The sequence below is a fragment of the Mytilinidion resinicola genome (assembly GCF_010093595.1).
Source record: "Mytilinidion resinicola strain CBS 304.34 unplaced genomic scaffold BDZ99scaffold_22, whole genome shotgun sequence".
In the NCBI taxonomy this organism is placed as follows: Eukaryota; Fungi; Ascomycota; class Dothideomycetes; order Mytilinidiales; family Mytilinidiaceae; genus Mytilinidion; species Mytilinidion resinicola.
Window position 1 is genome coordinate 114,196 of NW_022985458.1, and position 19,218 is coordinate 133,413.

The 19,218-nt window shown below is 51.4% G+C and overlaps 6 protein-coding genes across 6 annotated transcripts; 3 read left to right on the top strand and 3 right to left on the bottom strand.

Moving 5' to 3' along the window:
* Positions 1 to 786: 786 nt before the first annotated feature.
* On the top strand, positions 787 to 1,518 carry BDZ99DRAFT_481224 (uncharacterized protein; the record flags this gene model as incomplete). The annotated part of the gene is made up of 1 exon (XM_033722381.1): positions 787 to 1,518. One exon carries the CDS (start codon positions 787 to 789, stop codon positions 1,516 to 1,518), a length of 732 nt encoding a protein of 243 aa, XP_033571364.1.
* A 1,390-nt stretch (positions 1,519 to 2,908) lies between these two features.
* BDZ99DRAFT_511642 (tetratricopeptide repeat domain-containing protein) lies at positions 2,909 to 6,997 on the top strand (the record flags this gene model as incomplete). The annotated part of the gene is made up of 8 exons (XM_033724560.1): positions 2,909 to 2,983; positions 4,240 to 4,299; positions 4,346 to 4,657; positions 4,706 to 4,910; positions 4,973 to 5,334; positions 5,407 to 5,602; positions 5,647 to 6,539; positions 6,929 to 6,997. The coding sequence occupies 8 exons, from the start codon at positions 2,909 to 2,911 to the stop codon at positions 6,995 to 6,997; spliced, it is 2,172 nt and encodes a 723-aa protein (XP_033571365.1).
* A 4,472-nt stretch (positions 6,998 to 11,469) lies between these two features.
* BDZ99DRAFT_525612 (uncharacterized protein) lies at positions 11,470 to 11,820 on the bottom strand (the record flags this gene model as incomplete). Its single annotated transcript, XM_033726017.1, has 1 exon — positions 11,470 to 11,820. One exon carries the CDS (start codon positions 11,818 to 11,820, stop codon positions 11,470 to 11,472), a length of 351 nt encoding a protein of 116 aa, XP_033571366.1.
* A 1,984-nt stretch (positions 11,821 to 13,804) lies between these two features.
* On the bottom strand, positions 13,805 to 14,224 carry BDZ99DRAFT_152545 (uncharacterized protein). The gene is made up of 2 exons (XM_033712790.1): positions 14,127 to 14,224; positions 13,805 to 14,073 (listed from the first exon to the last, which is right to left on the bottom strand). Exon 2 carries the CDS (start codon positions 14,061 to 14,063, stop codon positions 13,839 to 13,841), a length of 225 nt encoding a protein of 74 aa, XP_033571367.1. The 5' UTR covers positions 14,064 to 14,073; positions 14,127 to 14,224; the 3' UTR covers positions 13,805 to 13,838.
* A 276-nt stretch (positions 14,225 to 14,500) lies between these two features.
* Positions 14,501 to 16,474, bottom strand: BDZ99DRAFT_575406 (benzoate 4-monooxygenase cytochrome P450; the record flags this gene model as incomplete). Its single annotated transcript, XM_033728462.1, has 3 exons — positions 14,501 to 15,656; positions 15,718 to 16,368; positions 16,436 to 16,474. The coding sequence occupies 3 exons, from the start codon at positions 16,472 to 16,474 to the stop codon at positions 14,715 to 14,717; spliced, it is 1,632 nt and encodes a 543-aa protein (XP_033571368.1). The 3' UTR covers positions 14,501 to 14,714.
* A 555-nt stretch (positions 16,475 to 17,029) lies between these two features.
* Positions 17,030 to 18,946, top strand: BDZ99DRAFT_425709 (beta-lactamase/transpeptidase-like protein). The gene has a single exon (XM_033717100.1). The coding sequence runs from the start codon at positions 17,042 to 17,044 to the stop codon at positions 18,647 to 18,649; it is 1,608 nt and encodes a 535-aa protein (XP_033571369.1). The 5' UTR covers positions 17,030 to 17,041; the 3' UTR covers positions 18,650 to 18,946.
* The last annotated feature ends 272 nt before the right edge of the window (positions 18,947 to 19,218 follow it).

A 19,218-nucleotide genomic window follows, 5' to 3' on the forward strand; every position in this document is an offset into this window, starting at 1 on the left:
GGGGGGGGGGGGGGGGGGGTGCGTGGAGTGAAAAGGGGGTGTGCCAATATCCCTCCCCATTATCTTATTTAAAGTACTCCTTAGGCTAGCGTTTCTTCTCTATCTAATATTTAATCGGATTGGTCTTCTTAATATATCTTGCTGCTTTCACGCCAGGTGTTCCTTCTTTGGGGCGTGTCGGGGGTGCTCGCGGTTTTGTTCCAGCTGGGGTGGAGCAGAGTTCGTCTTCGGGTTCTTGCTGTTGTTTTCTCTTCCAATTATTGGGTTATAGAGTGGCCGTCCGGTGCTAAGGGAACTAAATTAATGTTAGCTTTATAGCTGCGAGAGCAGAGGCTAACATGCCTTTCCGCTGGGAACGTCGCTGGCTGGAGATGGGAATGGGTAGCTCTCCTCGTGGCTCCTATCGAGAGCTTGTATCTCTCTCAAGCGTGCACTTCTGCGAATAGGTCCCGGGGCCCGCTTCTTCTTAATGCTACAATGCGACTCCCCTATTCTTGGTTAGCATAATCTTCGTCGCGCAAATCAAATACTTACCTCTGCCGTTGATACAGGAGCGCGGCTCTTCTGTTTGATTAAATGTGCGGTATTTGGCCATGCTGAGAGTTGGTATAAGAGCGAGAGCCGTATATATGTTGCCACCGTGTCTGATAGTGGTCGGAGTGCAGCAAAAGGATAGGTCGACGTTGAGCGTTGGAATAACTTCGGAAAATTATCCAGGCAAAGGCCGAATAAAGGGGAATCTGGGGCATTATTGATCTATTGAAAACAGATGCGAATGTTAATGAAATGCTTCCAGAACTTACAAAGCCTGCGCCCCCAGCAGCTGACGATAGTACGTTTGCCGCGCAAATGACCTGGAAGATGGCATACGATGAATACAAGGACGACAAGGTCCTATTCGACAAGCAAAAGGAATCACTGCAGGACCTACGCATTTTTATCCTACAAACTGTGGATGCCAAATACACCACGTATACCTACGGCATCTCATCAGCACGCAATCTACTTGCCAAACTCAAGAAATCCATCGCGCCATCAGACAAAGCACGCCGGAACGAAATCTACAACCTATGGCAGAAGCAGAAGCACTACCCCACTGAACGAACCGTAGAAAAATGGCTAAGGGACTGGGAAACATTGTACAGTGATGCATCAAGGCTACGGCTGCCCGAGGCCGCCGACGACCGTGCCCAAATCGATTTCCTACTGTCCCTGATGGAAAAACATCCAGAATTCGCAGGCTACTGGCGCCAGAGAATCGCACACCGAACGGACACAAAAGAATCAGCACCTAGCCTAGCGGACCTAGTCAGCAAGTTCCGAATGCAGCGGCACGAGCAACTAGCAGCGCAGGGCAAGGATTCCCACTGGGCCTACGCCACTACGTTGCAGGGCTGGGATATCGAGCCAAAACAGGAATCCACTGAGGCTACAGACCCTCAGGGATCCTGCCTGTGCGGCAAAAATCATCCTGGAAGGAACACTACGGTCGCGCATAAAAATGCTTCTGGCGCGTAGTCCTAGACTTGAACCCGATCTACACCGAGGGCTGCATAAATGAATACAATCATGGAGACCGAAAATGGCGGGGCGCTGAACAAGACTCCAGCGGCGCAACCGGCCACCGAAGCCTGTTGTCTCGCGGCATTTGGAAAGGGACGCTGCAGATGGCGCTGATCCAGATGCGACTCTACTCGACCCGTGCTTATCCCGTCGGCTGGCTGACGTCTGCGACCGACCTAGTTGTAGAAGGCCACCAAGAGCTTCGTCGAGGCAGCTCCGCGCTCGCCGTGTCTTGACACCAGAAAGCTGTCCCTCGACATCAGGATCTCCTCGACGAAGTGTACGTTACAGGTCCTCGGAGTGGTCTCATGAGACAAACGCTGTCCAAGAGGCAGAGCATTCCTGAAGGTACAGGCAATCGATGCTTTGAGCGACTCACTCTGCCGACTTTCACGTCCTTCCAGTGTTGGAGTTCGGGGGTATCAAAGGCTTTGACTTGGGTGGGGTCCCTTCTCCCTCTAGTACAGGTAGACCTTGGGTCGATGGAACGCGCAGTGAGGATGTGCGTGCTTGTCGTCATCCGGTTGTCCATCCTCTTTTTCCCTGACTGGACCCAATGTAGCGGTTGTTACCGGCCCTCAGTTTGAGGCAGACTTCCCGAAACTTGTCTACTTGTTCCACCGAATCCCTGTGAGCTGATAAGACCTAGAGGGTGGGCCATTTCCTATTAGTATATATTCGGCCCGTACGGCCACTACAATACAAGCAGAGTTCACATCAATTTCAACCTGAGTTCTTGAGGGCTTCTTTTCACTCTCCTTTGTACTGCTGTATCTATTTCCCAGCTGGGAGGGTGTTTATCGGCGCAGATATACGGGCAATTACAGTAGACAACATTTCTCCGTCGCTTGCTTCGATCCGTTACAGAAGCAGATGTCCTGTATTCAACGAGTGCGTGCTTGGATGGCAGACGTATCGCGATAGAATGGGGAAACCGAGGATGGTGCAGAGGCAGCGGCGAAACAAGCGCAGGATTCGTATGTAGAAGGGACGGTGTGCTATATGAGTGAACTAAATACGCAGAATGTCAGCCCTTGAATACTTCTGGAAGCTCAATAGAGCTTACATCGCGGCCATCAGAAAACCCAAAGCCCAACAAATCCGGTATTTTGATCTCCGGGCAGTTGTCTTGCATCCAAGCGTATGTAGCCACTTCACAACCGATCTTCTCATCCACGCTGCCGACATCTTCACCCAGTCTATAAGCCATCGGACACCTCATAAGCACTGTCCTGTTTGGCTGTCCATTCTGCCCTTCCACCGCAACAGGAATGCAGACGTTAAAGCTTCCACGAATCCACCCTTTCCAATGTGATACGACACATTGTGCTCGGTTCACTCCCAGATGGTGTGCAGTGAGGGCCTCGATGTCGCTGGTGTGCTCGAAAAGATAGGCATAGACCTTACGGGTTTCTGGCACGTAAGTAAGCTTCTTCAATATATTCGATTCATGGTCGACCGCTGACTGGAATTCGATCTGCCTATGAAGAAGATGCAGTGCAGCTGGCATGAAGGATGTCGAAGAACCGCGAATATCGATGGGTCTAATTCACAATTTCTGAGAGCTTCTAGCGTAAAGCAGGTGATGTTTGTAGAAAGGCCCTTGTGAAATGCAGGGCCGAAGGGTTCGTCGCGGGCGCGTACAGTCGCTTGCAAAACCGGCGTGACCGGCTTCCCCGCAAGCGCGCTCCCCAAAATTCCTTACTGCTGTGACTGCGTCTTACCGAATGTAGTCAAGTCTCACACAAAGCCAGCAGGGCAGTAAACAAACCCTTTACATTATTACCATATGGCTGCTGCGATGCTGCAGAGTCGGGGAACTCCTTTGTGGATGGTGGAAGCGGTCGGAGAGCAGGTTCTTGGCATTCCGCGCACCTAATCGACGATCCGACCTAAGGTTTTTGGCATAGCTAATAACTATCGTGACCTTTTTGGGGGTTCTTTATCCGATAGAATTGGCACTTCGAAATGGCTGTTCCGCCCCCACCAAGCGCTCCCGGGGCTATTGGCCATGATTGGCGGCCACGGTGCGGCGAGGCTGAGGCAGACCAGCGCAACAGAACGATAACACCATCAGCTCCCCATCACCATGAAGTACCTTCTTCCTTACAACGACGCCCATGGGCAAAGAGCGCTGAAACTACCTATGAGCTATGGTATCATCTCGTTTGAAGCGCCTCATTCCGACCCGAGGTCATCGCAAGGACACAGTAACCACCCTCCTCCACTGCTTGCTTTCGCCAGGCTGAACCCGGTAGCAGGTCGGCACTCCTTCAAAGACAGCAGAGCCTTCACTTGAGACATGCCTACAAGGTCTCGAGGTGGTGGCAGACGGAGACAGTCCTCTTGTTGAGTACGCTGGATCTTGTACACTATAACGCATAACCTAACCCTCTACAGTATCGTCGTTGTTCATGGGCTGAATGGACACCGAGACAAGACCTGGACGGCTGCAAATGGCGTCCACTGGCTTCGCGACCTCCTTCCGAACGATATCCCGAACGCGCGCGTCTTCTGCTGGGGATACGATGCGAACACTCATGGCGGTCGCGTTAGTTGCCAATACCTCTACGACCATGCAAAATCTCTTGTGTCGGATTATGTCTGCGGAGGAGACTTACAAATGTAGGATGTAGAACAGAGGTGTAATCTGCACGACGTTTCTGACTCTTATAGACGACGAGGCGGCCCATAATCTTCGTGGCACACAGCCTCGGTGGCATCATCGTTAAGAGCGTAAGGCACGCTTCCCTTCTATTATGCCTGCGACTAACCGAGCCAGGCCCTCATCCACTCGGACGCTGCTCGGAAGGGAGCGCTAGAAGAACACCGATCTATCAAGGCCTCGACATACGGCATCGTATTCATGGGCACGCCTCACCAAGGCGGCAGCGGAGTGCAGCTGGGAAAGCTGCTGGTAAATGTGGCGTCAGTGTTCGTAGCAGCTGATGACCGGCTGATGAAGCACCTGGAGCGAGACTCGGAATGGCTCCAGCAGCAGCTTGGCCAGTACGGGCAGATCAGCGGAGAGTTTGTGACCAAGTTTGCCTATGAGGAGTACATGACTCCAACAGTGCTAGGCCATTCAATCATGGTATGTCATCTCTCTTCATTTGAGATACAACAGCCGCTGATCGTGCAGGTGGTGCCACGAGCATCGGCCGTCGTACCTGGAGCGGCTGATGGAGAGCCGATCGTCATCCATGCGAATCACATCGACATGGTCAAGTTCCCGTCGAAGGAGGACAGTGGATACAAGACCGTTTCGGGGCATTTACAGATCATGGCTCAAAGTGCAAGCGATGTTATTCCTTTGCGATGGGAGGAGGAGAGCAGAGTCAATGCGGGTATGTAGCACCAATGTATAAAAGATTGAAATGTTAATAAGAATAACCAATGGACATGCAAGCTCGTATGAACGCCGAGGAAAGCTTTTCTCTCGACTTTAGCCTGTCCGATGTTTCTGAGACCGACCGCTTTGTCGCGAGACAGGACGAGCTGGCCGAAATGCACAAGACACTCGACGATGACATGCGCCGGACCGTTGTTCTGCACGGCCTTGGCGGAATCGGCAAGACCCAGCTCGCGGTTGCGTACGCCAAACTCCACAGAGCCGATTACTCGGCTATATTTTGGCTAAACATTAAAGATGAGGATTCGTTAAAACAGAGCTTCGCAAGGGTTGCAAGACGGATCTTGCGGGAGCACCCTTCAGCTAGCAGATTGGATGCTGTCACGGAAGACAGCAAGCTTGATGAGGTGGTTGATGCGGTCAAGCGCTGGTTGGATCATCCCAAGAATACACGATGGCTGGTGGTGTACGACAACTACGACAACCCAAAGCTCGCAGGCAATACGGATCATGCCGCAATCGACATCCGCCGGTTCCTACCCGAAGCATATCACGGTTCAATTATCATTACAACCAGGTCGGCGCAAGTGAGCGTCGGTCATCGCATTCGACTTGGCAAGCTGAAGGATGTCCACGACAGCCTTCAGATCTTGTCTAATGCGTCACGGCGGGAGGGTGTATTGGATGGTAAGTCATCTCTCTTGCTCGCAGATGCAGAGTTGACTGTACAGATCCCGATGCCGAGCAGCTTGTCAAAGAGTTGGACGGGCTTCCGCTGGCCCTGGCCACGGCCGGCGCATATCTTGACCAGGTGCCAACCAGTTTCATGGACTACTTGCGTCTGTACAAGGCATCGTGGCTGAAGCTGCAGCAGACAAGTCCCGAACTAAGCTCGTACGAAGACCGAGCATTGTACTCCACATGGCAATTGTCGTTCGACCACATCAAGCAGCAGAATGAGCTCTCGGCTAAACTTCTCCAACTGTGGGCTTACTTTGACAACCAAGACATCTGGTTTGAACTTCTGCGAGAAGGGGCTTTAAATGGTCCGGAATGGCTCTCTCAACTGACGGAGGACGAGCTCAGCTTTAACCAGACAGCCAGGTTGTTATGCGACCACGGACTGGCGGAGGTGGACAAGTCATTGAAGGAGATTGGGCTTGAATCGAGAGGGTATAGCATGCACAGCTGTGTCCACTCATGGACAGTTCATGTTTTGAATCAAGAGTGGGATTCTAGGACAGCAAGTCTTGCGCTTCAGTGTGTAGGCTCGCATGTACGGGACAACAACGCCAGCCATGTCACTCAACGGCGGCTTATTCGACATGCAGCTAAGTGTTGGTCCTCTGTCGTCAATCACGTAGTCGGCGAGGATGGCATAGAATGGGCTCTATACTCTTTCGGATACCTCTACGCGGACCAGGGAAAGCTAATTGAGGCAGAGGAGATGTATCAGCGGGCACTGCAAGGATACGAGAAGGCATGGGGTCCAGACCACACATCAACACTCGATACGGTCAACAACTTGGGCAGCCTCTACGTGGACCAGGGAAAGCTGATTGAGGCGGAGGAGATGTATCAGCGGGCACTGCGAGGATACGAGAAGGCACTCGGTCACGACCAAGTAAAGACCTATATCCCAGCGCTTAATACTACTCAAAACCTGGCTATGCTATATAAGCAGATGGGTAGGGCTATTAAAGCAAAATAATTGTATATGCGTGCCCTCTACGGTGTCGAGACAGTTTTCGGATATTCAAGCAAACGGTTCCGGGATATTAATGCAGCTGTAGATGGTTTGCATAGGAAAAGTAGATAATAGCCTTACTTATAGATTAAGTACTCTTATAATTAATCTTTAAATATAACCCTTTTACTAAGTCCTGTCTAATCACGTGCTCTATACTAAAACTTAATTTAAAAAGTTATTTATAAAAACTTAATAGGTAAACAGTAATTAGAAAAGAATATATTACTATACTATAGAAGTTGTAATATAAAAAAAGAAAAAAGGTTAAAGGCGCAGCTGCTAGAAGTAGGTTCCTAGCGCGTTTAGCGCTAGCTGCTAGTGCGCCCTCCTAATCGTTATATAACCACGTAACATTTTATAACTATAGGTAAATATCGCTTATAAAATAAAGGAAAAGGCCGTCTAAGGCCTAATACTACCTTTTTCCTCTGCAGGTCCGAGCTCCTGTAAGGAGTAGCAAAAGAAAAAAGGTTATAAACTAAATAAATAAGTTTCTAAGCGCTGGTGCGCTTAGAAAAAACTTGCTAGAAAGTGCTAATACTATAAAAATTGTCTTAATCTTCCTTTTTAGGTCGCTAGTTAGGCGGAAAAACTTAGGCAAAAGGGGCGCTGCTAAATGTACACCCTATATTTACTCGGTGTACACCCCTTTTCTACTCCGTATACACCCTTCTTACGTCTGATCTTCTGATTGGTCCGGAGGAGTGCTCCGGGGCCTCCGATTCGCTCGCTTACGTTTCTTACTAATTCCAAATGCTCTCTCCAAGTGCGGCGTGGCCACAAAGCATTATATCCTGATCCTCAACTTCCTCAATACACTCACCATGGCCCTCAAACCACCACCGCCACGGTCCTACTGTACGCTAGATGAAGCCGAGGAAGTGCTTAGAGAGCATGCAAAGGCGCAGGGCTACGGGCTCATCAAGTTCCGTTCAAAACCAGACAGAAAGACGAAGGAAACGAGGAAAATATGGTACCGATGCTGCTTTGGAGGCACCAGAGAGTCTCATGCACGCGTGCGCAGTACGTCTACTAACAAAGTAGACTGTAAGATGAGCGGTACGCTCACTCGGCAGCCTCCTGGAGTTAATGGCTCACGTGTTTAGCTATGGGAGACGGTGGAGGAAGCTCACAACAATCACAACGCTATGCTCAAACCTACGGCAGCCGCCTGTAATAGGAAGCGCTCGGCATCCACGAATGCCCTTATTCGAATAGATGCATCAAGCGGAACAAAGCCTAATAAGATGTATACAAAGCTGTTGAAGAAAGGGGTTACTATCACGGCGCACGATATCACCAATAAGCGCACCCGGTATAGGAACGAGCTTCTCGGCGGCCTTACGCCTATCCAGGCGCTCCTCCATACGTTAGAAACCTCTACATTCCCGGCACCTAACGGCTGTAATAGGAAGTACGTATACAACTTCACAAAAGATGAGCAGAACCGAATTGAACACCTCTTCTTTGCCCATCCGGATTCTATCGAGATCCTACGGGCTAATCACGACATTATCCTATTGGATTGCACCTACAAAACCAATAGATTCGGTATGCCCTTCCTGCATATTACCGGCGTCACGTGTACTAGCAACAACTTCGAAATTGCCTATTGTTTCCTGCCAAAAGAGAAGGAGGCGAACTACGACTGGGCAGTACTGCAGCTCTTCGAGCTCTTTAAGCGCTATTTTCTTGTTCCACGCGTTTTCTTAACGGATAAAGAACAAGCTCTAAGGAACGCACTACGTTAACGATGGCCTACGGTCGCGCGCCTCCTCTATATATAGCATATTAAAAAGAATATTGTCACCAAACTGGCTAAGGTGTATAAGGAGGAACCTACGTACGCCGCAGGCAGCGCGCCACCTGCGCCTACATTAGATAAAGAGAAGGAAGCTATTTAGAAGAAGGAACAGGAGAAAAGGGGGCAGTTCCTTACCCGTTGGACCGCCACGATAAAGCTGGAAGTTATGGCTTAATTTAATAAGGCTTGGAAGAAGCTACTTAACGACTATAAGGAGCGCCCTAACCTGGTGACGTATATAGAGAATAAGTGGTGGCTATACAGGTGGAATTGGGCCACCTGCTACACCTGTAAGGTGCGGCACTTTAGTACTACGTAAGTGATTTTTCTCAACACCAAGACGTCTGAATTTAATGCCTAAACTTTGCACGGGGTCTACGTACATGCTGAATAGGCAGCGCTGAAAAGGACAAGAGCATAGCTTAAAGAATAACTGAGAAACAAGGAAGTGGCAGAGATATATAATACTGATTCGATTTCTCACAGAGTTACATCGCGAAACGAGGGCTCGCACGGCCTACTTAAGGGCTTCCTTCAGGTGTCAACTGGCCATCTATTCAACGTTCTCCTTAATATACAGAACCTTATCCTTAACTCCAGGTCTAAGTTCGAAGATAAAATGGCTAGATATCACGCCTATACTCCGCATGATGTTAAAGAACCCGAATTCCGTAACCTATATTAAAAGGTGACGCCGCAGGCGCTTGTTCTCCTTAAGAAGCAGCTCCAAAAGGCCAAATTAAATAAATACAACCCACTTAATTGTACTTAAACGTTTAAGTCTATCTATAGCATTCCGTGTGCGCACAAACTGTATAATCCTCTACACCGAGCGCTTGCAAATCGGCTAGATCCGGTGCTCTATATACAACCGGAAGAGATAGATTACTATTAGTGGTTTGTTCGGCCAGGAGGACATCAGCTAGCTATTCCTTTTGGGCCTTTTAAGGATGTAGAGGATCCTGCTGTTGTTAAGCACCGGCGCGGCCGGCCTACTATTGCGAGGAGAGGCCATTATACGTACAACAATACGCAGCAAGAGCTATTAAGATTTAAGATTGCTACAGGCACGGGTGCGGCAGCTAGACCTATAGGTATACCTACAGGACGCACGCCGACAGTTCCACCGCCAGGACCGCCTATTTTCGTAGCCCCCCGTCCAGCTCCTGTCGCTTAGAGTGCTCCTCAGTCGGCCGCTACACCAGCTATCACGGAATTCGACGATTTGCTCACTAATCCGCCCGAGTTTGAGCATGCAGTAATACCTAGGCCCCCCCCTACTGCCGCACCTACGCCCGCACCTACTACTGCATCTACTGCTGCACCTAAGAAGCGTGGCCGGCCGCCTGGTGCAAAGAATAAGGCACCTAGAAAGAAGGCAGCACCACGGAAAGGGGCTGCGCAGCGTTATAATAGCGCTCATCCTGAGCCTCAGCCAGCTCCTCAGCCTCAGCTAGCTCCTCAGCCTTAGGCAGCGCCAGCGCTGCTTCCTTATAAGGAGCTCCAACATTAGATAGCATTGTACAAGCAGTATATGGAGGGGTTAATGGATCAGGATAGCCAGGAAGGCGCGGCGGCGATGTAGGGGGGCCAGGTTTGATGCAGAGAGGCCGTAATAAGGTAAGGATTTGACTGTTTTGGCATGCTCATAGGCACGTAGGCACGTAGGTAGCAATACAACGGCCTATATACACTGTAGGAAACGGGAAGTATGCATAGTAAAACGGGTATGCTGCACAGCCTTGCCATAAGTAGCCTCACGTACGGCCTCACGTACGGCCTCACGTACGGCCTCACGTACGGCCTCACGTACGGCCTCACGTACGGCCTCACGTACGGCCTCACGTACGGCCTCACGTGAGGCCTTACGTGTAGCTGGCCTATATATATAGCCTCACGGAAACGGTAAGAATGCACAATGAAATAGTGAGGCTGTACAGCCTTCCCATTTCATATAGATGCGCGTGAGAATTAAGCGCCGGAGCTTCCTCCGAGCCCTCCGGACCAATCAGAAGATCAGACGTAAGAAGGGTGTATACGGAGTAGAAAAGGGGTGTACACCGAGTAAATATAGGGTGTACATTTAGCAGCGCCCTTTCTAAAGCATTTAATAACTATTAGATCTATAGGAAGTATATTATAACGGGTTATTTCTTCTATACTTTCTAAGTGCTTATATAAGGCAAGGTATAGGTTAAGTTGTTATTAGGATGCAATAGTTTTTAAAAGGTAAGGCAAATCAATCTTAGGCATAAGACGGGGTTACTTCTAATAGGCAGTATTAAAGTTTTAAGTTAAATATAAGGTTTTTATCTATATAAATAAGTGTCCTTATATATAGAAGTCCACTCCTATAAAATCTATACGCTTGTTATACTCGTGGGGCTTGCAGCCCTCGAGCGTCTCGAGCGCGTCGAGCGCTCTTACGGCTCTATGCTTACTTCCTCCTAGAGCCTAACAAGCTATTATATAACCTCCGTCTTATAATATTCCTATTCTTAGATTATTCCTATCCACCAGCAGTCTATAGAGGAGTCTAAGATCCCTATATAACTAACTCTCTAACCCTGTAGTCCTATAGTCTAGTTATATATTATTAGTCTAATTTGCTTACCTATTTCCTTAAGTGCCTTAGCATTTAAGTAGTTTATATTACGGGTTGTAATACTTGCTTCCCCTTCTAAGGCTTTCGGCCTAAAAGTACCTCTATAGTGGGGTCTTAGATAAATAGCTAGCCTTGTAGGGTTCTAGATGTCCCGTAGATTGCGGACGTTGCGATGAGCTAAGGCTATATTAGAGCCATAACCGTACCACTGCTCCCAAACTGAGCCGCAATGAGGAACTACTCACTTGAACCAGCACTCCAAGTCCTATCAAGACATAGGTCTTGCGTAGCGCAGTAAGCGTCTGCCATCTCGACACAAGCCCCCTCCAGCCGGGCGGGTGTCGCCGATTCCTCAAAGCTAACGTCCCCTGCTCGCCTTCCAGCATCAGTTGTTGCTAATTACTAACATTCTCCAGCTGCGCAATGTTGGCTTGGAAAAGAGCGATGCCAAACGGCAAATAGACGCTCATGATCCAGAATTCGGCGCTGCACGGAAAATGTCCGTTCGATGTGTAGGCAAGCAAGATCTTGATCAGATACACGTGGAGAAAGGCAACGGCGGCGACGGCGAGCGGGATGTTGCGCATCCTCAGAAACGAGACGTTGCGATTGATGAGGAGCCATATTGACCCAGCGCTCAGGATGATGGTCCAGGCGATTGTGATTCCGGCGTATAGCTTTCCTAGATGGTCCCAGTTTACGAGGCTGCTCCAGTCGCGCCCTTTAGGGTTCACATGGAACGTCATGATTGTGATGTGGAGAACTAGAATAGAAATAGACGGATTACTTGAGCGATTGCAAAGACATGAGAACGAAGGATACGGTACTGCGCAAGCCAGCGGCAGTATAGAGAAATGAAGCTGAAGAAAGACAGGCAATGCAAACGGCCTTATCATTGACCTCAGCCCGCAGTGAGTGCGGGTTTGGATGCGGTGTTGACATCAGATCTGCAGCCACAGGGTTTCCAGGCAGCCTACATGCGAATAGCACGCTGTCGTACTCTAAAGCGTCAGTACCGATGCTACGCGTCGTCTCTCAACCACGGGTCCCCCTCCGAGCACGCTTGGCCTGACGTCGGAGGCAGTCGATGCGCAGGGTTGAGAGGAGGCTAGAGATGCGGCGGAGATCATCCCGTTGATTGCTTCTCGAGTAACCGAGCGTCGGCTAGGCGAGAACGGCAAATATGTCGAGCCTGGCGCTCGCTGATTGGGCACGCCACAGCACACCTTATGTGTCCTCCTACTCCTATGAGTGGCTGGCTGGCGGGACGGGAAGCTCCAGGTCCCAATGCCGGGAAGATCGTCATCGGCTGAAGCTGAGATCGCTGCGGCGTATTGGCCTGGTAACAAAACCCTGCTAGAGGGGCGGCGAAGTATTTTTAGCAAGCTTCCCCACAATTTGTGAAGCCCATCATCATCATCGCAGTCCTGCAAGGGATTCCTGGTTCAGACGATTCCTTCTAAACAGCTACTGCTACGGAGTGTCCTGAAGGGCTTAACAGGACAGTGACGGCGAAGTTGCTGCTCGTCACGCTTGGAGGGCCGTGGCGCCACCTCCCTTCTCACATTACCAGCCTCCTAGCCCGATACGAGCCTTGAAACACTTCGCATACGAAGTCAGAAAAGTCGCTCTCCTTGCACGTGATGGCTACCAAATGCAGATACCGAGAACATCGTTCTGTAACGGCACGGAGACACGTTGCGAGTCTAGTGGATCGTCCAGTATGTAACTGCAAGGGCGCACCACTTTGAGGGGCCGGGTATGCGGCTGGGGCTGACTGTCGCAATCCCATTTCACATGATGCCGGAGCCGCCCATGTCACGTTAGGTCGTAGTGGCATCGTGTGGCATGGACATGACAATCTGTTTGAACCTACGCTCAGGAGGGCAAAGTAGGAAGTCAAACAGTGGCATATAGTTGCCTTCACTTGAAGTAAATCAGCGGAAGTGACCTCTCTACTTATAGTCGTACTATCTCTATTCAACCCCTTCCTCAAGAGATGATAGCATCTCCAGCGTCTTATTACGGAACAAACTCCGTCCAACTGAAACAAGTCTGAGTCCTATTACCTATACAGGGAAGTCTTGGCACTCTGATACAAAAGTGTAGAGAACCGCTACTAAAATCGTCATCCTAAACAGGGGATGACACCTGTCAACCATTCCCCAGTGCAGCAAGTCTTGGCACCATTCAGACAAAAGTGTAGAGCATCGTCGATTCTCCCCGTTCCCCTGTCACCTCCTCGTCCAGGCAAGTCTTGGCTTTTGGTAGGAAAAGTGTAGAAGGCAGGCACTGGAAAACGGTCAGCTGACCAACCTCGCCATTAAGCCCATTCCGGAAAGCCCAGCAAAACCTCAAGAGTAAAACTGCCGAACTTCACAAGGTGACCCATTCCCTCCAAGAGCAGCTCAGTGCTTTCTCACCGTCACTCCCATTAATGATCATGGGCGTCAGTAGCGGTCAGTGGAAGCGCGACGGAATTAGGGACAACGCTCCTACAAGCAAGCAACGACCGCCGAACAGCTAAACAAGGAAGCCAGATACCAACTAGTGATTAACGTAGCCGGGTCGACGAAGAGGCGGCAAATAAGGTTTTGGCTACTGAGGTCGTGAAGAGCACAATTACTCCGGGTACAAGGGATATCGAAGGGCTCGCCGGGGCCATAGTCAGGGACTTCCGCATGTGGAATTTGTGCATTCTCTTCGAACTATGTGGAGAGATTCCTTGGACTCGGAAACGCTCCTAATTACCGCTAACATATTTTCACGTTACCATATATGAAGTTCTCCATCGCCTGTCTATCCAATCTTTCAACTTCTCCCGATCTGCTGCGAGGCCCAATAAAGCAAAGATTTTATCTCGTGAATTAGCTGACTCTGGGTGGTGGGGGGCGTGGCGATGAAGATTCACGCTGCCAACGCATCTTGCGCCGAGTAGAGCTGCCAGTGGGAATCTGGCATATCTAGAGACCTTCCAGGAAGATAGCATGATATAAGGCCTGTGATGAATTAGGACCGGATGAGTCCATAGTGATATGGCGTCAATCTTAACTTTCGGTGAATTTCGCTATGAGGGCGCCCCGCAAAGCGCAGTATGCATTAAGAGCAGTGCTTACATCAACGGCGCATGATAGCCTTGGTTCCACAAATAAGTCCTGCCAGGAAGAGTAGTTTCCTGCAGAACCCGTATTCGTCCCTGCCACGGTTGGGTAAAAAGATCGTTCAAGCCAGCTATTAGCAGCAGATTATCCTGATCATGCCAGCCACTAATAGAATAAAAGAGACTTTAGAGTGCATCTTGGGAAGACGTCATTGTCCTAGTGGCCGGTCTCATCGTGGCCTTTAATCAACTGAGGGGGATTAGCCTCCCAGTGACCGCACTCGACGATGTGAACGTTGCATGTGGTTTCAGCAGTGTACATTGCTGAGGCAAATATCATCAAGCAATACATGGACACTGTTGTGGTTCCACTCACTATAACATCGCAAAAACCGTCATCTTTAGGTAAACAAAGTGAATAAAGACAAACCACAAGGATTGCCTGAACGCCTTCTCCTTATCAACTGTTAGTTTGTGGATCGAGATAAAAGCATGGCCAGATGAACATGAGAGGTTGATAATGATGTAGGCTGATAGACCTTACATCTCCCTTCGTCTGAACTGCACAATCGGCCCATCCTTCAAACAGAGAAATGCATCCTTGACGACCATTTGCTTCGGCTCCTTTTGATCTTGACCACACTCCTTACTTCCCTCCCCTACTTTGACCTTCTCCCCATCCGCAATTCGGACATCCAAACGCCAAAGCGTCCGCGCAAAAGTTAGTAGCAGTTCCAGCATAGCTACTTTCTGGCCCGCACAATTGCCTGGTCCGATCGAGAAAGGGTGGAACCCCTTTCGAAGGTTCAAGATATCAGTTTCGGTGTTGATCTCGTCCGGGATCCAGCGTTCTGGGCGGAACGTGTTCGCATCTCCGTATACCGACTCGTTGTGGCCGAGTGACCAGTTTGCACATCCAACAACTATGCCTGCGGGATAGAACATGCCGTCAATGGTTGCACCGCCGGAAAGAACCTCGCGCGGCAATTCGCTGGGAGCGGGATGGCTGAGGCGCAGAGTCTCGTCAATGCACGCGCGCAGGTACTTAGCCTGCGACAACCTTGGGCCGAGCGTAATGTCATCGAGCGAAGAGAACTCTGAGCGGATTTCTGAGACTAGTTTGGCTAGTTTGGCAGGGTTATGCACTAGATAGAAGAAGAGGGCGCAGATTGTTGTGGCTGAGGTGTCGGTACCAGCAAGGACCAGCAGGCGGGCTTCAGAGAGGAGGTGGTCGCGACTGAAGGCAGGAAGGTTGGTTTCTGGGTCCTTTGCGGTGATGAGAAAGTGGAACATGTCTTCGCGGACGGAAGAGGAGCTGGGGGATGAGGAGGAAGATTTGTAAGACTCGATGCGTTGGTCAACGCTGTTTTCAATAAAGGCCGAGTAGTCCTTGATGTCCTTATGCCTGACTCGATCCATGACGGCGTTTAGGCTGCGGGGTTTGAGCCACAGGATCAGACGTAGCAGGGGGAACTTGGACAACTAGTCGTCGATCAGCGTCCTGAAGTTCTCTACAATGCCAAAGCTTGGGGTGGATGCATACCTTGTAACCCACAGCCACGTGCTTCATGATCAGATGCGGCAGGCTCTTCAGTTTGTTCTCGCCCGGCTCCTTGGTTTTGAAGTCTTGCCCGAAGCATAGATCCCCGAGGAGATCGAAGACCAGGTAGTCAATCCACGTCGCCATGTTTCGTGGCGAGGACCACAGCCTCTTGCCACCAAGCGCAGCATTCTTTACCTCATCCTGCTCGGTCCCAGCATCGACTTCGCCCACGAGCAACTCCGCCCAGCGATCGATATGCCGCACCAGGAACGGGCTCGCGGCCTTGAGCGACTGCTCGGTAAAGGCCAGGTTGAGCAGCCGCCTCTTCTTCGCGTGCAGTACGGGATCGGTTGCAGTGATTGTGTTGACATCGTGCTCGCTGCGCTGCCACATTTTGTAGAAGGCGGAGCGCGTGGTATTTGCGCGGGGGCCGTATATGTCGGCATAAGCACGAGTGGTGTTGAAGAGAATGAGGTCGGGGGCAGCGCGAATCTTGTCGCCGTGGATCTGGAACTGCTTCCATATCCACAAGTGGCGGTCACCTTTGCAGGCGTGGTAGAAGGAGGGGAGGCAGGAGATGCGGGCTAGAAGGGGGCCGGGCGTGGAGGCGAGCGGATGGAAAAAGAGATTGTATATGACGGTGGCGATGACCTAGGGAGCCGTCAGCGCCTTGAATCGTGCAGGCTAAGATGCGCGGTGGAGGACGGCGACGACGTACATAGCTGGCGACTATGGCCAGTACGAGCGGAAGGATCATGGCGGGGATGCTGTGCACTAAGCTGGTGGAGAAGCGAGAGTGGTCAGGTACTTGCTCGGCAAGCAGACGATGGCAGCTCCCTGGCCGCTGTTCACTGCTCGCTGGTGACTGTTCGCTGTTCACTGTTCGTTGACCCGCGGAGCGAGCAGCACAGCCGTGAGCCGGCCTTTGTGAAGGGTTGGCCTCACCGCACGGGGATGGACGCACGGGGACGCACGGGGACGCACGGGACCTGCCCTGCCGCTGCACGCCATCGCGCCCCTCCCGCTGTACGCCATCGCGCCCCTCCCGCTGCCGCACCGCAACCCCAGTCTGTCCATTCCAATCACAGCGCCCTGTAGCTTATGCTTCCACGCATGCGCTCGACATCTCTGCATCTCTGCCCCGCCCTCCGCCGCAGATCCCGCTGCACGCCATCGCGCCCCTCCCGCTGCACGCCATCGCGCCCCCCCCCGCTGCCGCACCGCAACCCCAGTCTGTCCATTCCAATCACAGCGCCCGGTGGCTTATGCTTCCACGCATGCGCTCGACGCTCACCATCTCTGCATCTCTGCCTCACCCTCCGCCATGGACGACTCTCTGGTCGCTCGCCTGAAAGCGCAGTCCGCCGCCATCGCCGATATCCAGCGTGTCGCTGGCACGCCAGGCCTTTCGCTGGGTGTCTTCCACCATGGGCGCATCCTTCATACCGCGCATTTTGGCCGCCGCGACGTTGGCAGCCTCGAGCCCGTCAACGATGACTCGGTCTATTTTGTCGCATCCGCCTTCAAAATCGTAACCGTCTCTGCCATCGCCAGGCTTGTCACAGATGGTCTCTTGGGCTGGGACGTTCCCGTCCGCGACTATCTTCCTGCCTTCCAACAGCGCCACGACGAAGTCGGCCTCAAGGCAACCATACGAGATCTGATCGCCAACCGCACGGGCTGGCCCATGGCGAGCTGCTATTGGGGCCAGCAAAATGGCGAGCAGCTGCTGGACAAGAGCGAGTTCGTGTCGATTGCAAACTCCCTGGAAGCCGTGAAGCCATTCCGTTCAACCTTCATCTACTCGCAGTGGAACTACTGTCTTATTCACATCATCGTCGAGAGTGTCACTGGAAAGTCCTTTGGACACTTCGTTCGCGAGGCTATATTCGAACCGCTGCACCTCACGAGCTCAACCTTTGACATTCCGACCACCACGAATCTCGCGAAACCGCACGCTACGCGGAATGACGGAAGCGCCTGCAGCATCACAACCAACAACTTCGACTCTTCTACTGGATTGGCTGCTGGTGGGGGTGGGAAATCAACCATCAAAGAAATGCTCACAATCTACATGGCCTTGCTCGCTGCCTACCGGCATCAAGTTGACAACAACGTCGACACAACCCCCAACTCGCCCTTCACTCAACTCCGTACCATCTTCACTCCGCATATCCACGTCACTAGATCTCAGCTCGATAAGCAAGCTTACTGCCTCGGTCTGTACCGCACCCAACTCCCTGGGAACCTCAGCTGCGCAAGCATCAACTCCCTCATGCTACGCAACAAAATTCCAATATTCGGCGACGCTTCAGGGACGGACATCTTCCACCACAGTTCGACTACCCCAGGATATTTTGGTGCCATGTACATGGTACCCAGCACGCAGAGCGGCGTAGTTGTCCTCACCAACGCAACGCCACTAATGGACGCTGCCGATTTCAGCGCCCAACTCCTTCTCTCTGTCCTCTTGGGAGTCAAAGCACCTGCACACCTCCTCAGTCTTGCCAAAACGGCAGCCAAGACTCAGATAGGCTGGTACGACCAACTATCCTCGTTTCTCGCAAGCGGCAAGACTGACACGCCCCCCACACACCCCCTATCTGCATATTCCGGCACCTATATTAACGCTGCGCACAACTTCAGAATTCTCGTCACGCCACGGGCTGATGGCTTGCACGTCTCAATGCAAGGGAAGCCTCTGACGACATATGTACTCAAGCCGTGGGATGGTGATTCGTTCTCCTGGGAAGTCGATAGGGAGCGAGAGCTAATCGATCGGGGAATGTTCCTTACGCCGTTTCCTCAGATACATTTGATGCACTTTGGGGTCACGGAGAAGGCTGTACAGAGCTTGACGTGGCAGCACGACCCGCTTGCGGAGCCAGAGCTTTTTCAAAGGGATGACGGCGAGGCGCTAGCGAGGCTGTAGTTGCAATGGTGAGACATACAAATGGGAGAAAACACGGTAGTCGAGAATGACCCCAAGGAATTTGTACCGCCTGCCGGCTATGGTGCGAGCTGCGCCCTTTTACTTTCGGAGTCCGACACTTCCAAAGTCAAAGGCGCAATGTTGTACCGTAAGCATGCCGTCGTTCCACAAAAGGTATTGGGGTGAGACCTAATTCTGGTGTCAAGCTACACCCAACGGCTCCTGAAACGGGGCACTGCTTGGTTGGTAGCTAGGGTGGAGACGTTGTCTCCCGATATATATTGCGTTACATGCTCTCATCAGCTAAGCTGTGAACCGGTACTCGGGGTGTCGCGTACATGCAATGTGATCGTGACCTCGACCTACACTCCTCCTCCTTGCATCAGCCTACCTTTTGACGGTACCTTCCAAACGTGAAACTCGAGGGGATGCTCTTTACCCCCCCTCCCGCACTCCAGCCGGACTCCGTAGGCTATATGAAGCGTGCATGTACAACTTGTACGTGACTTCACAGTTCGCAACAGAATTTGTAGAGGAACGCTCAGGCCCCGTCCGAGCCGTAGCAAGGC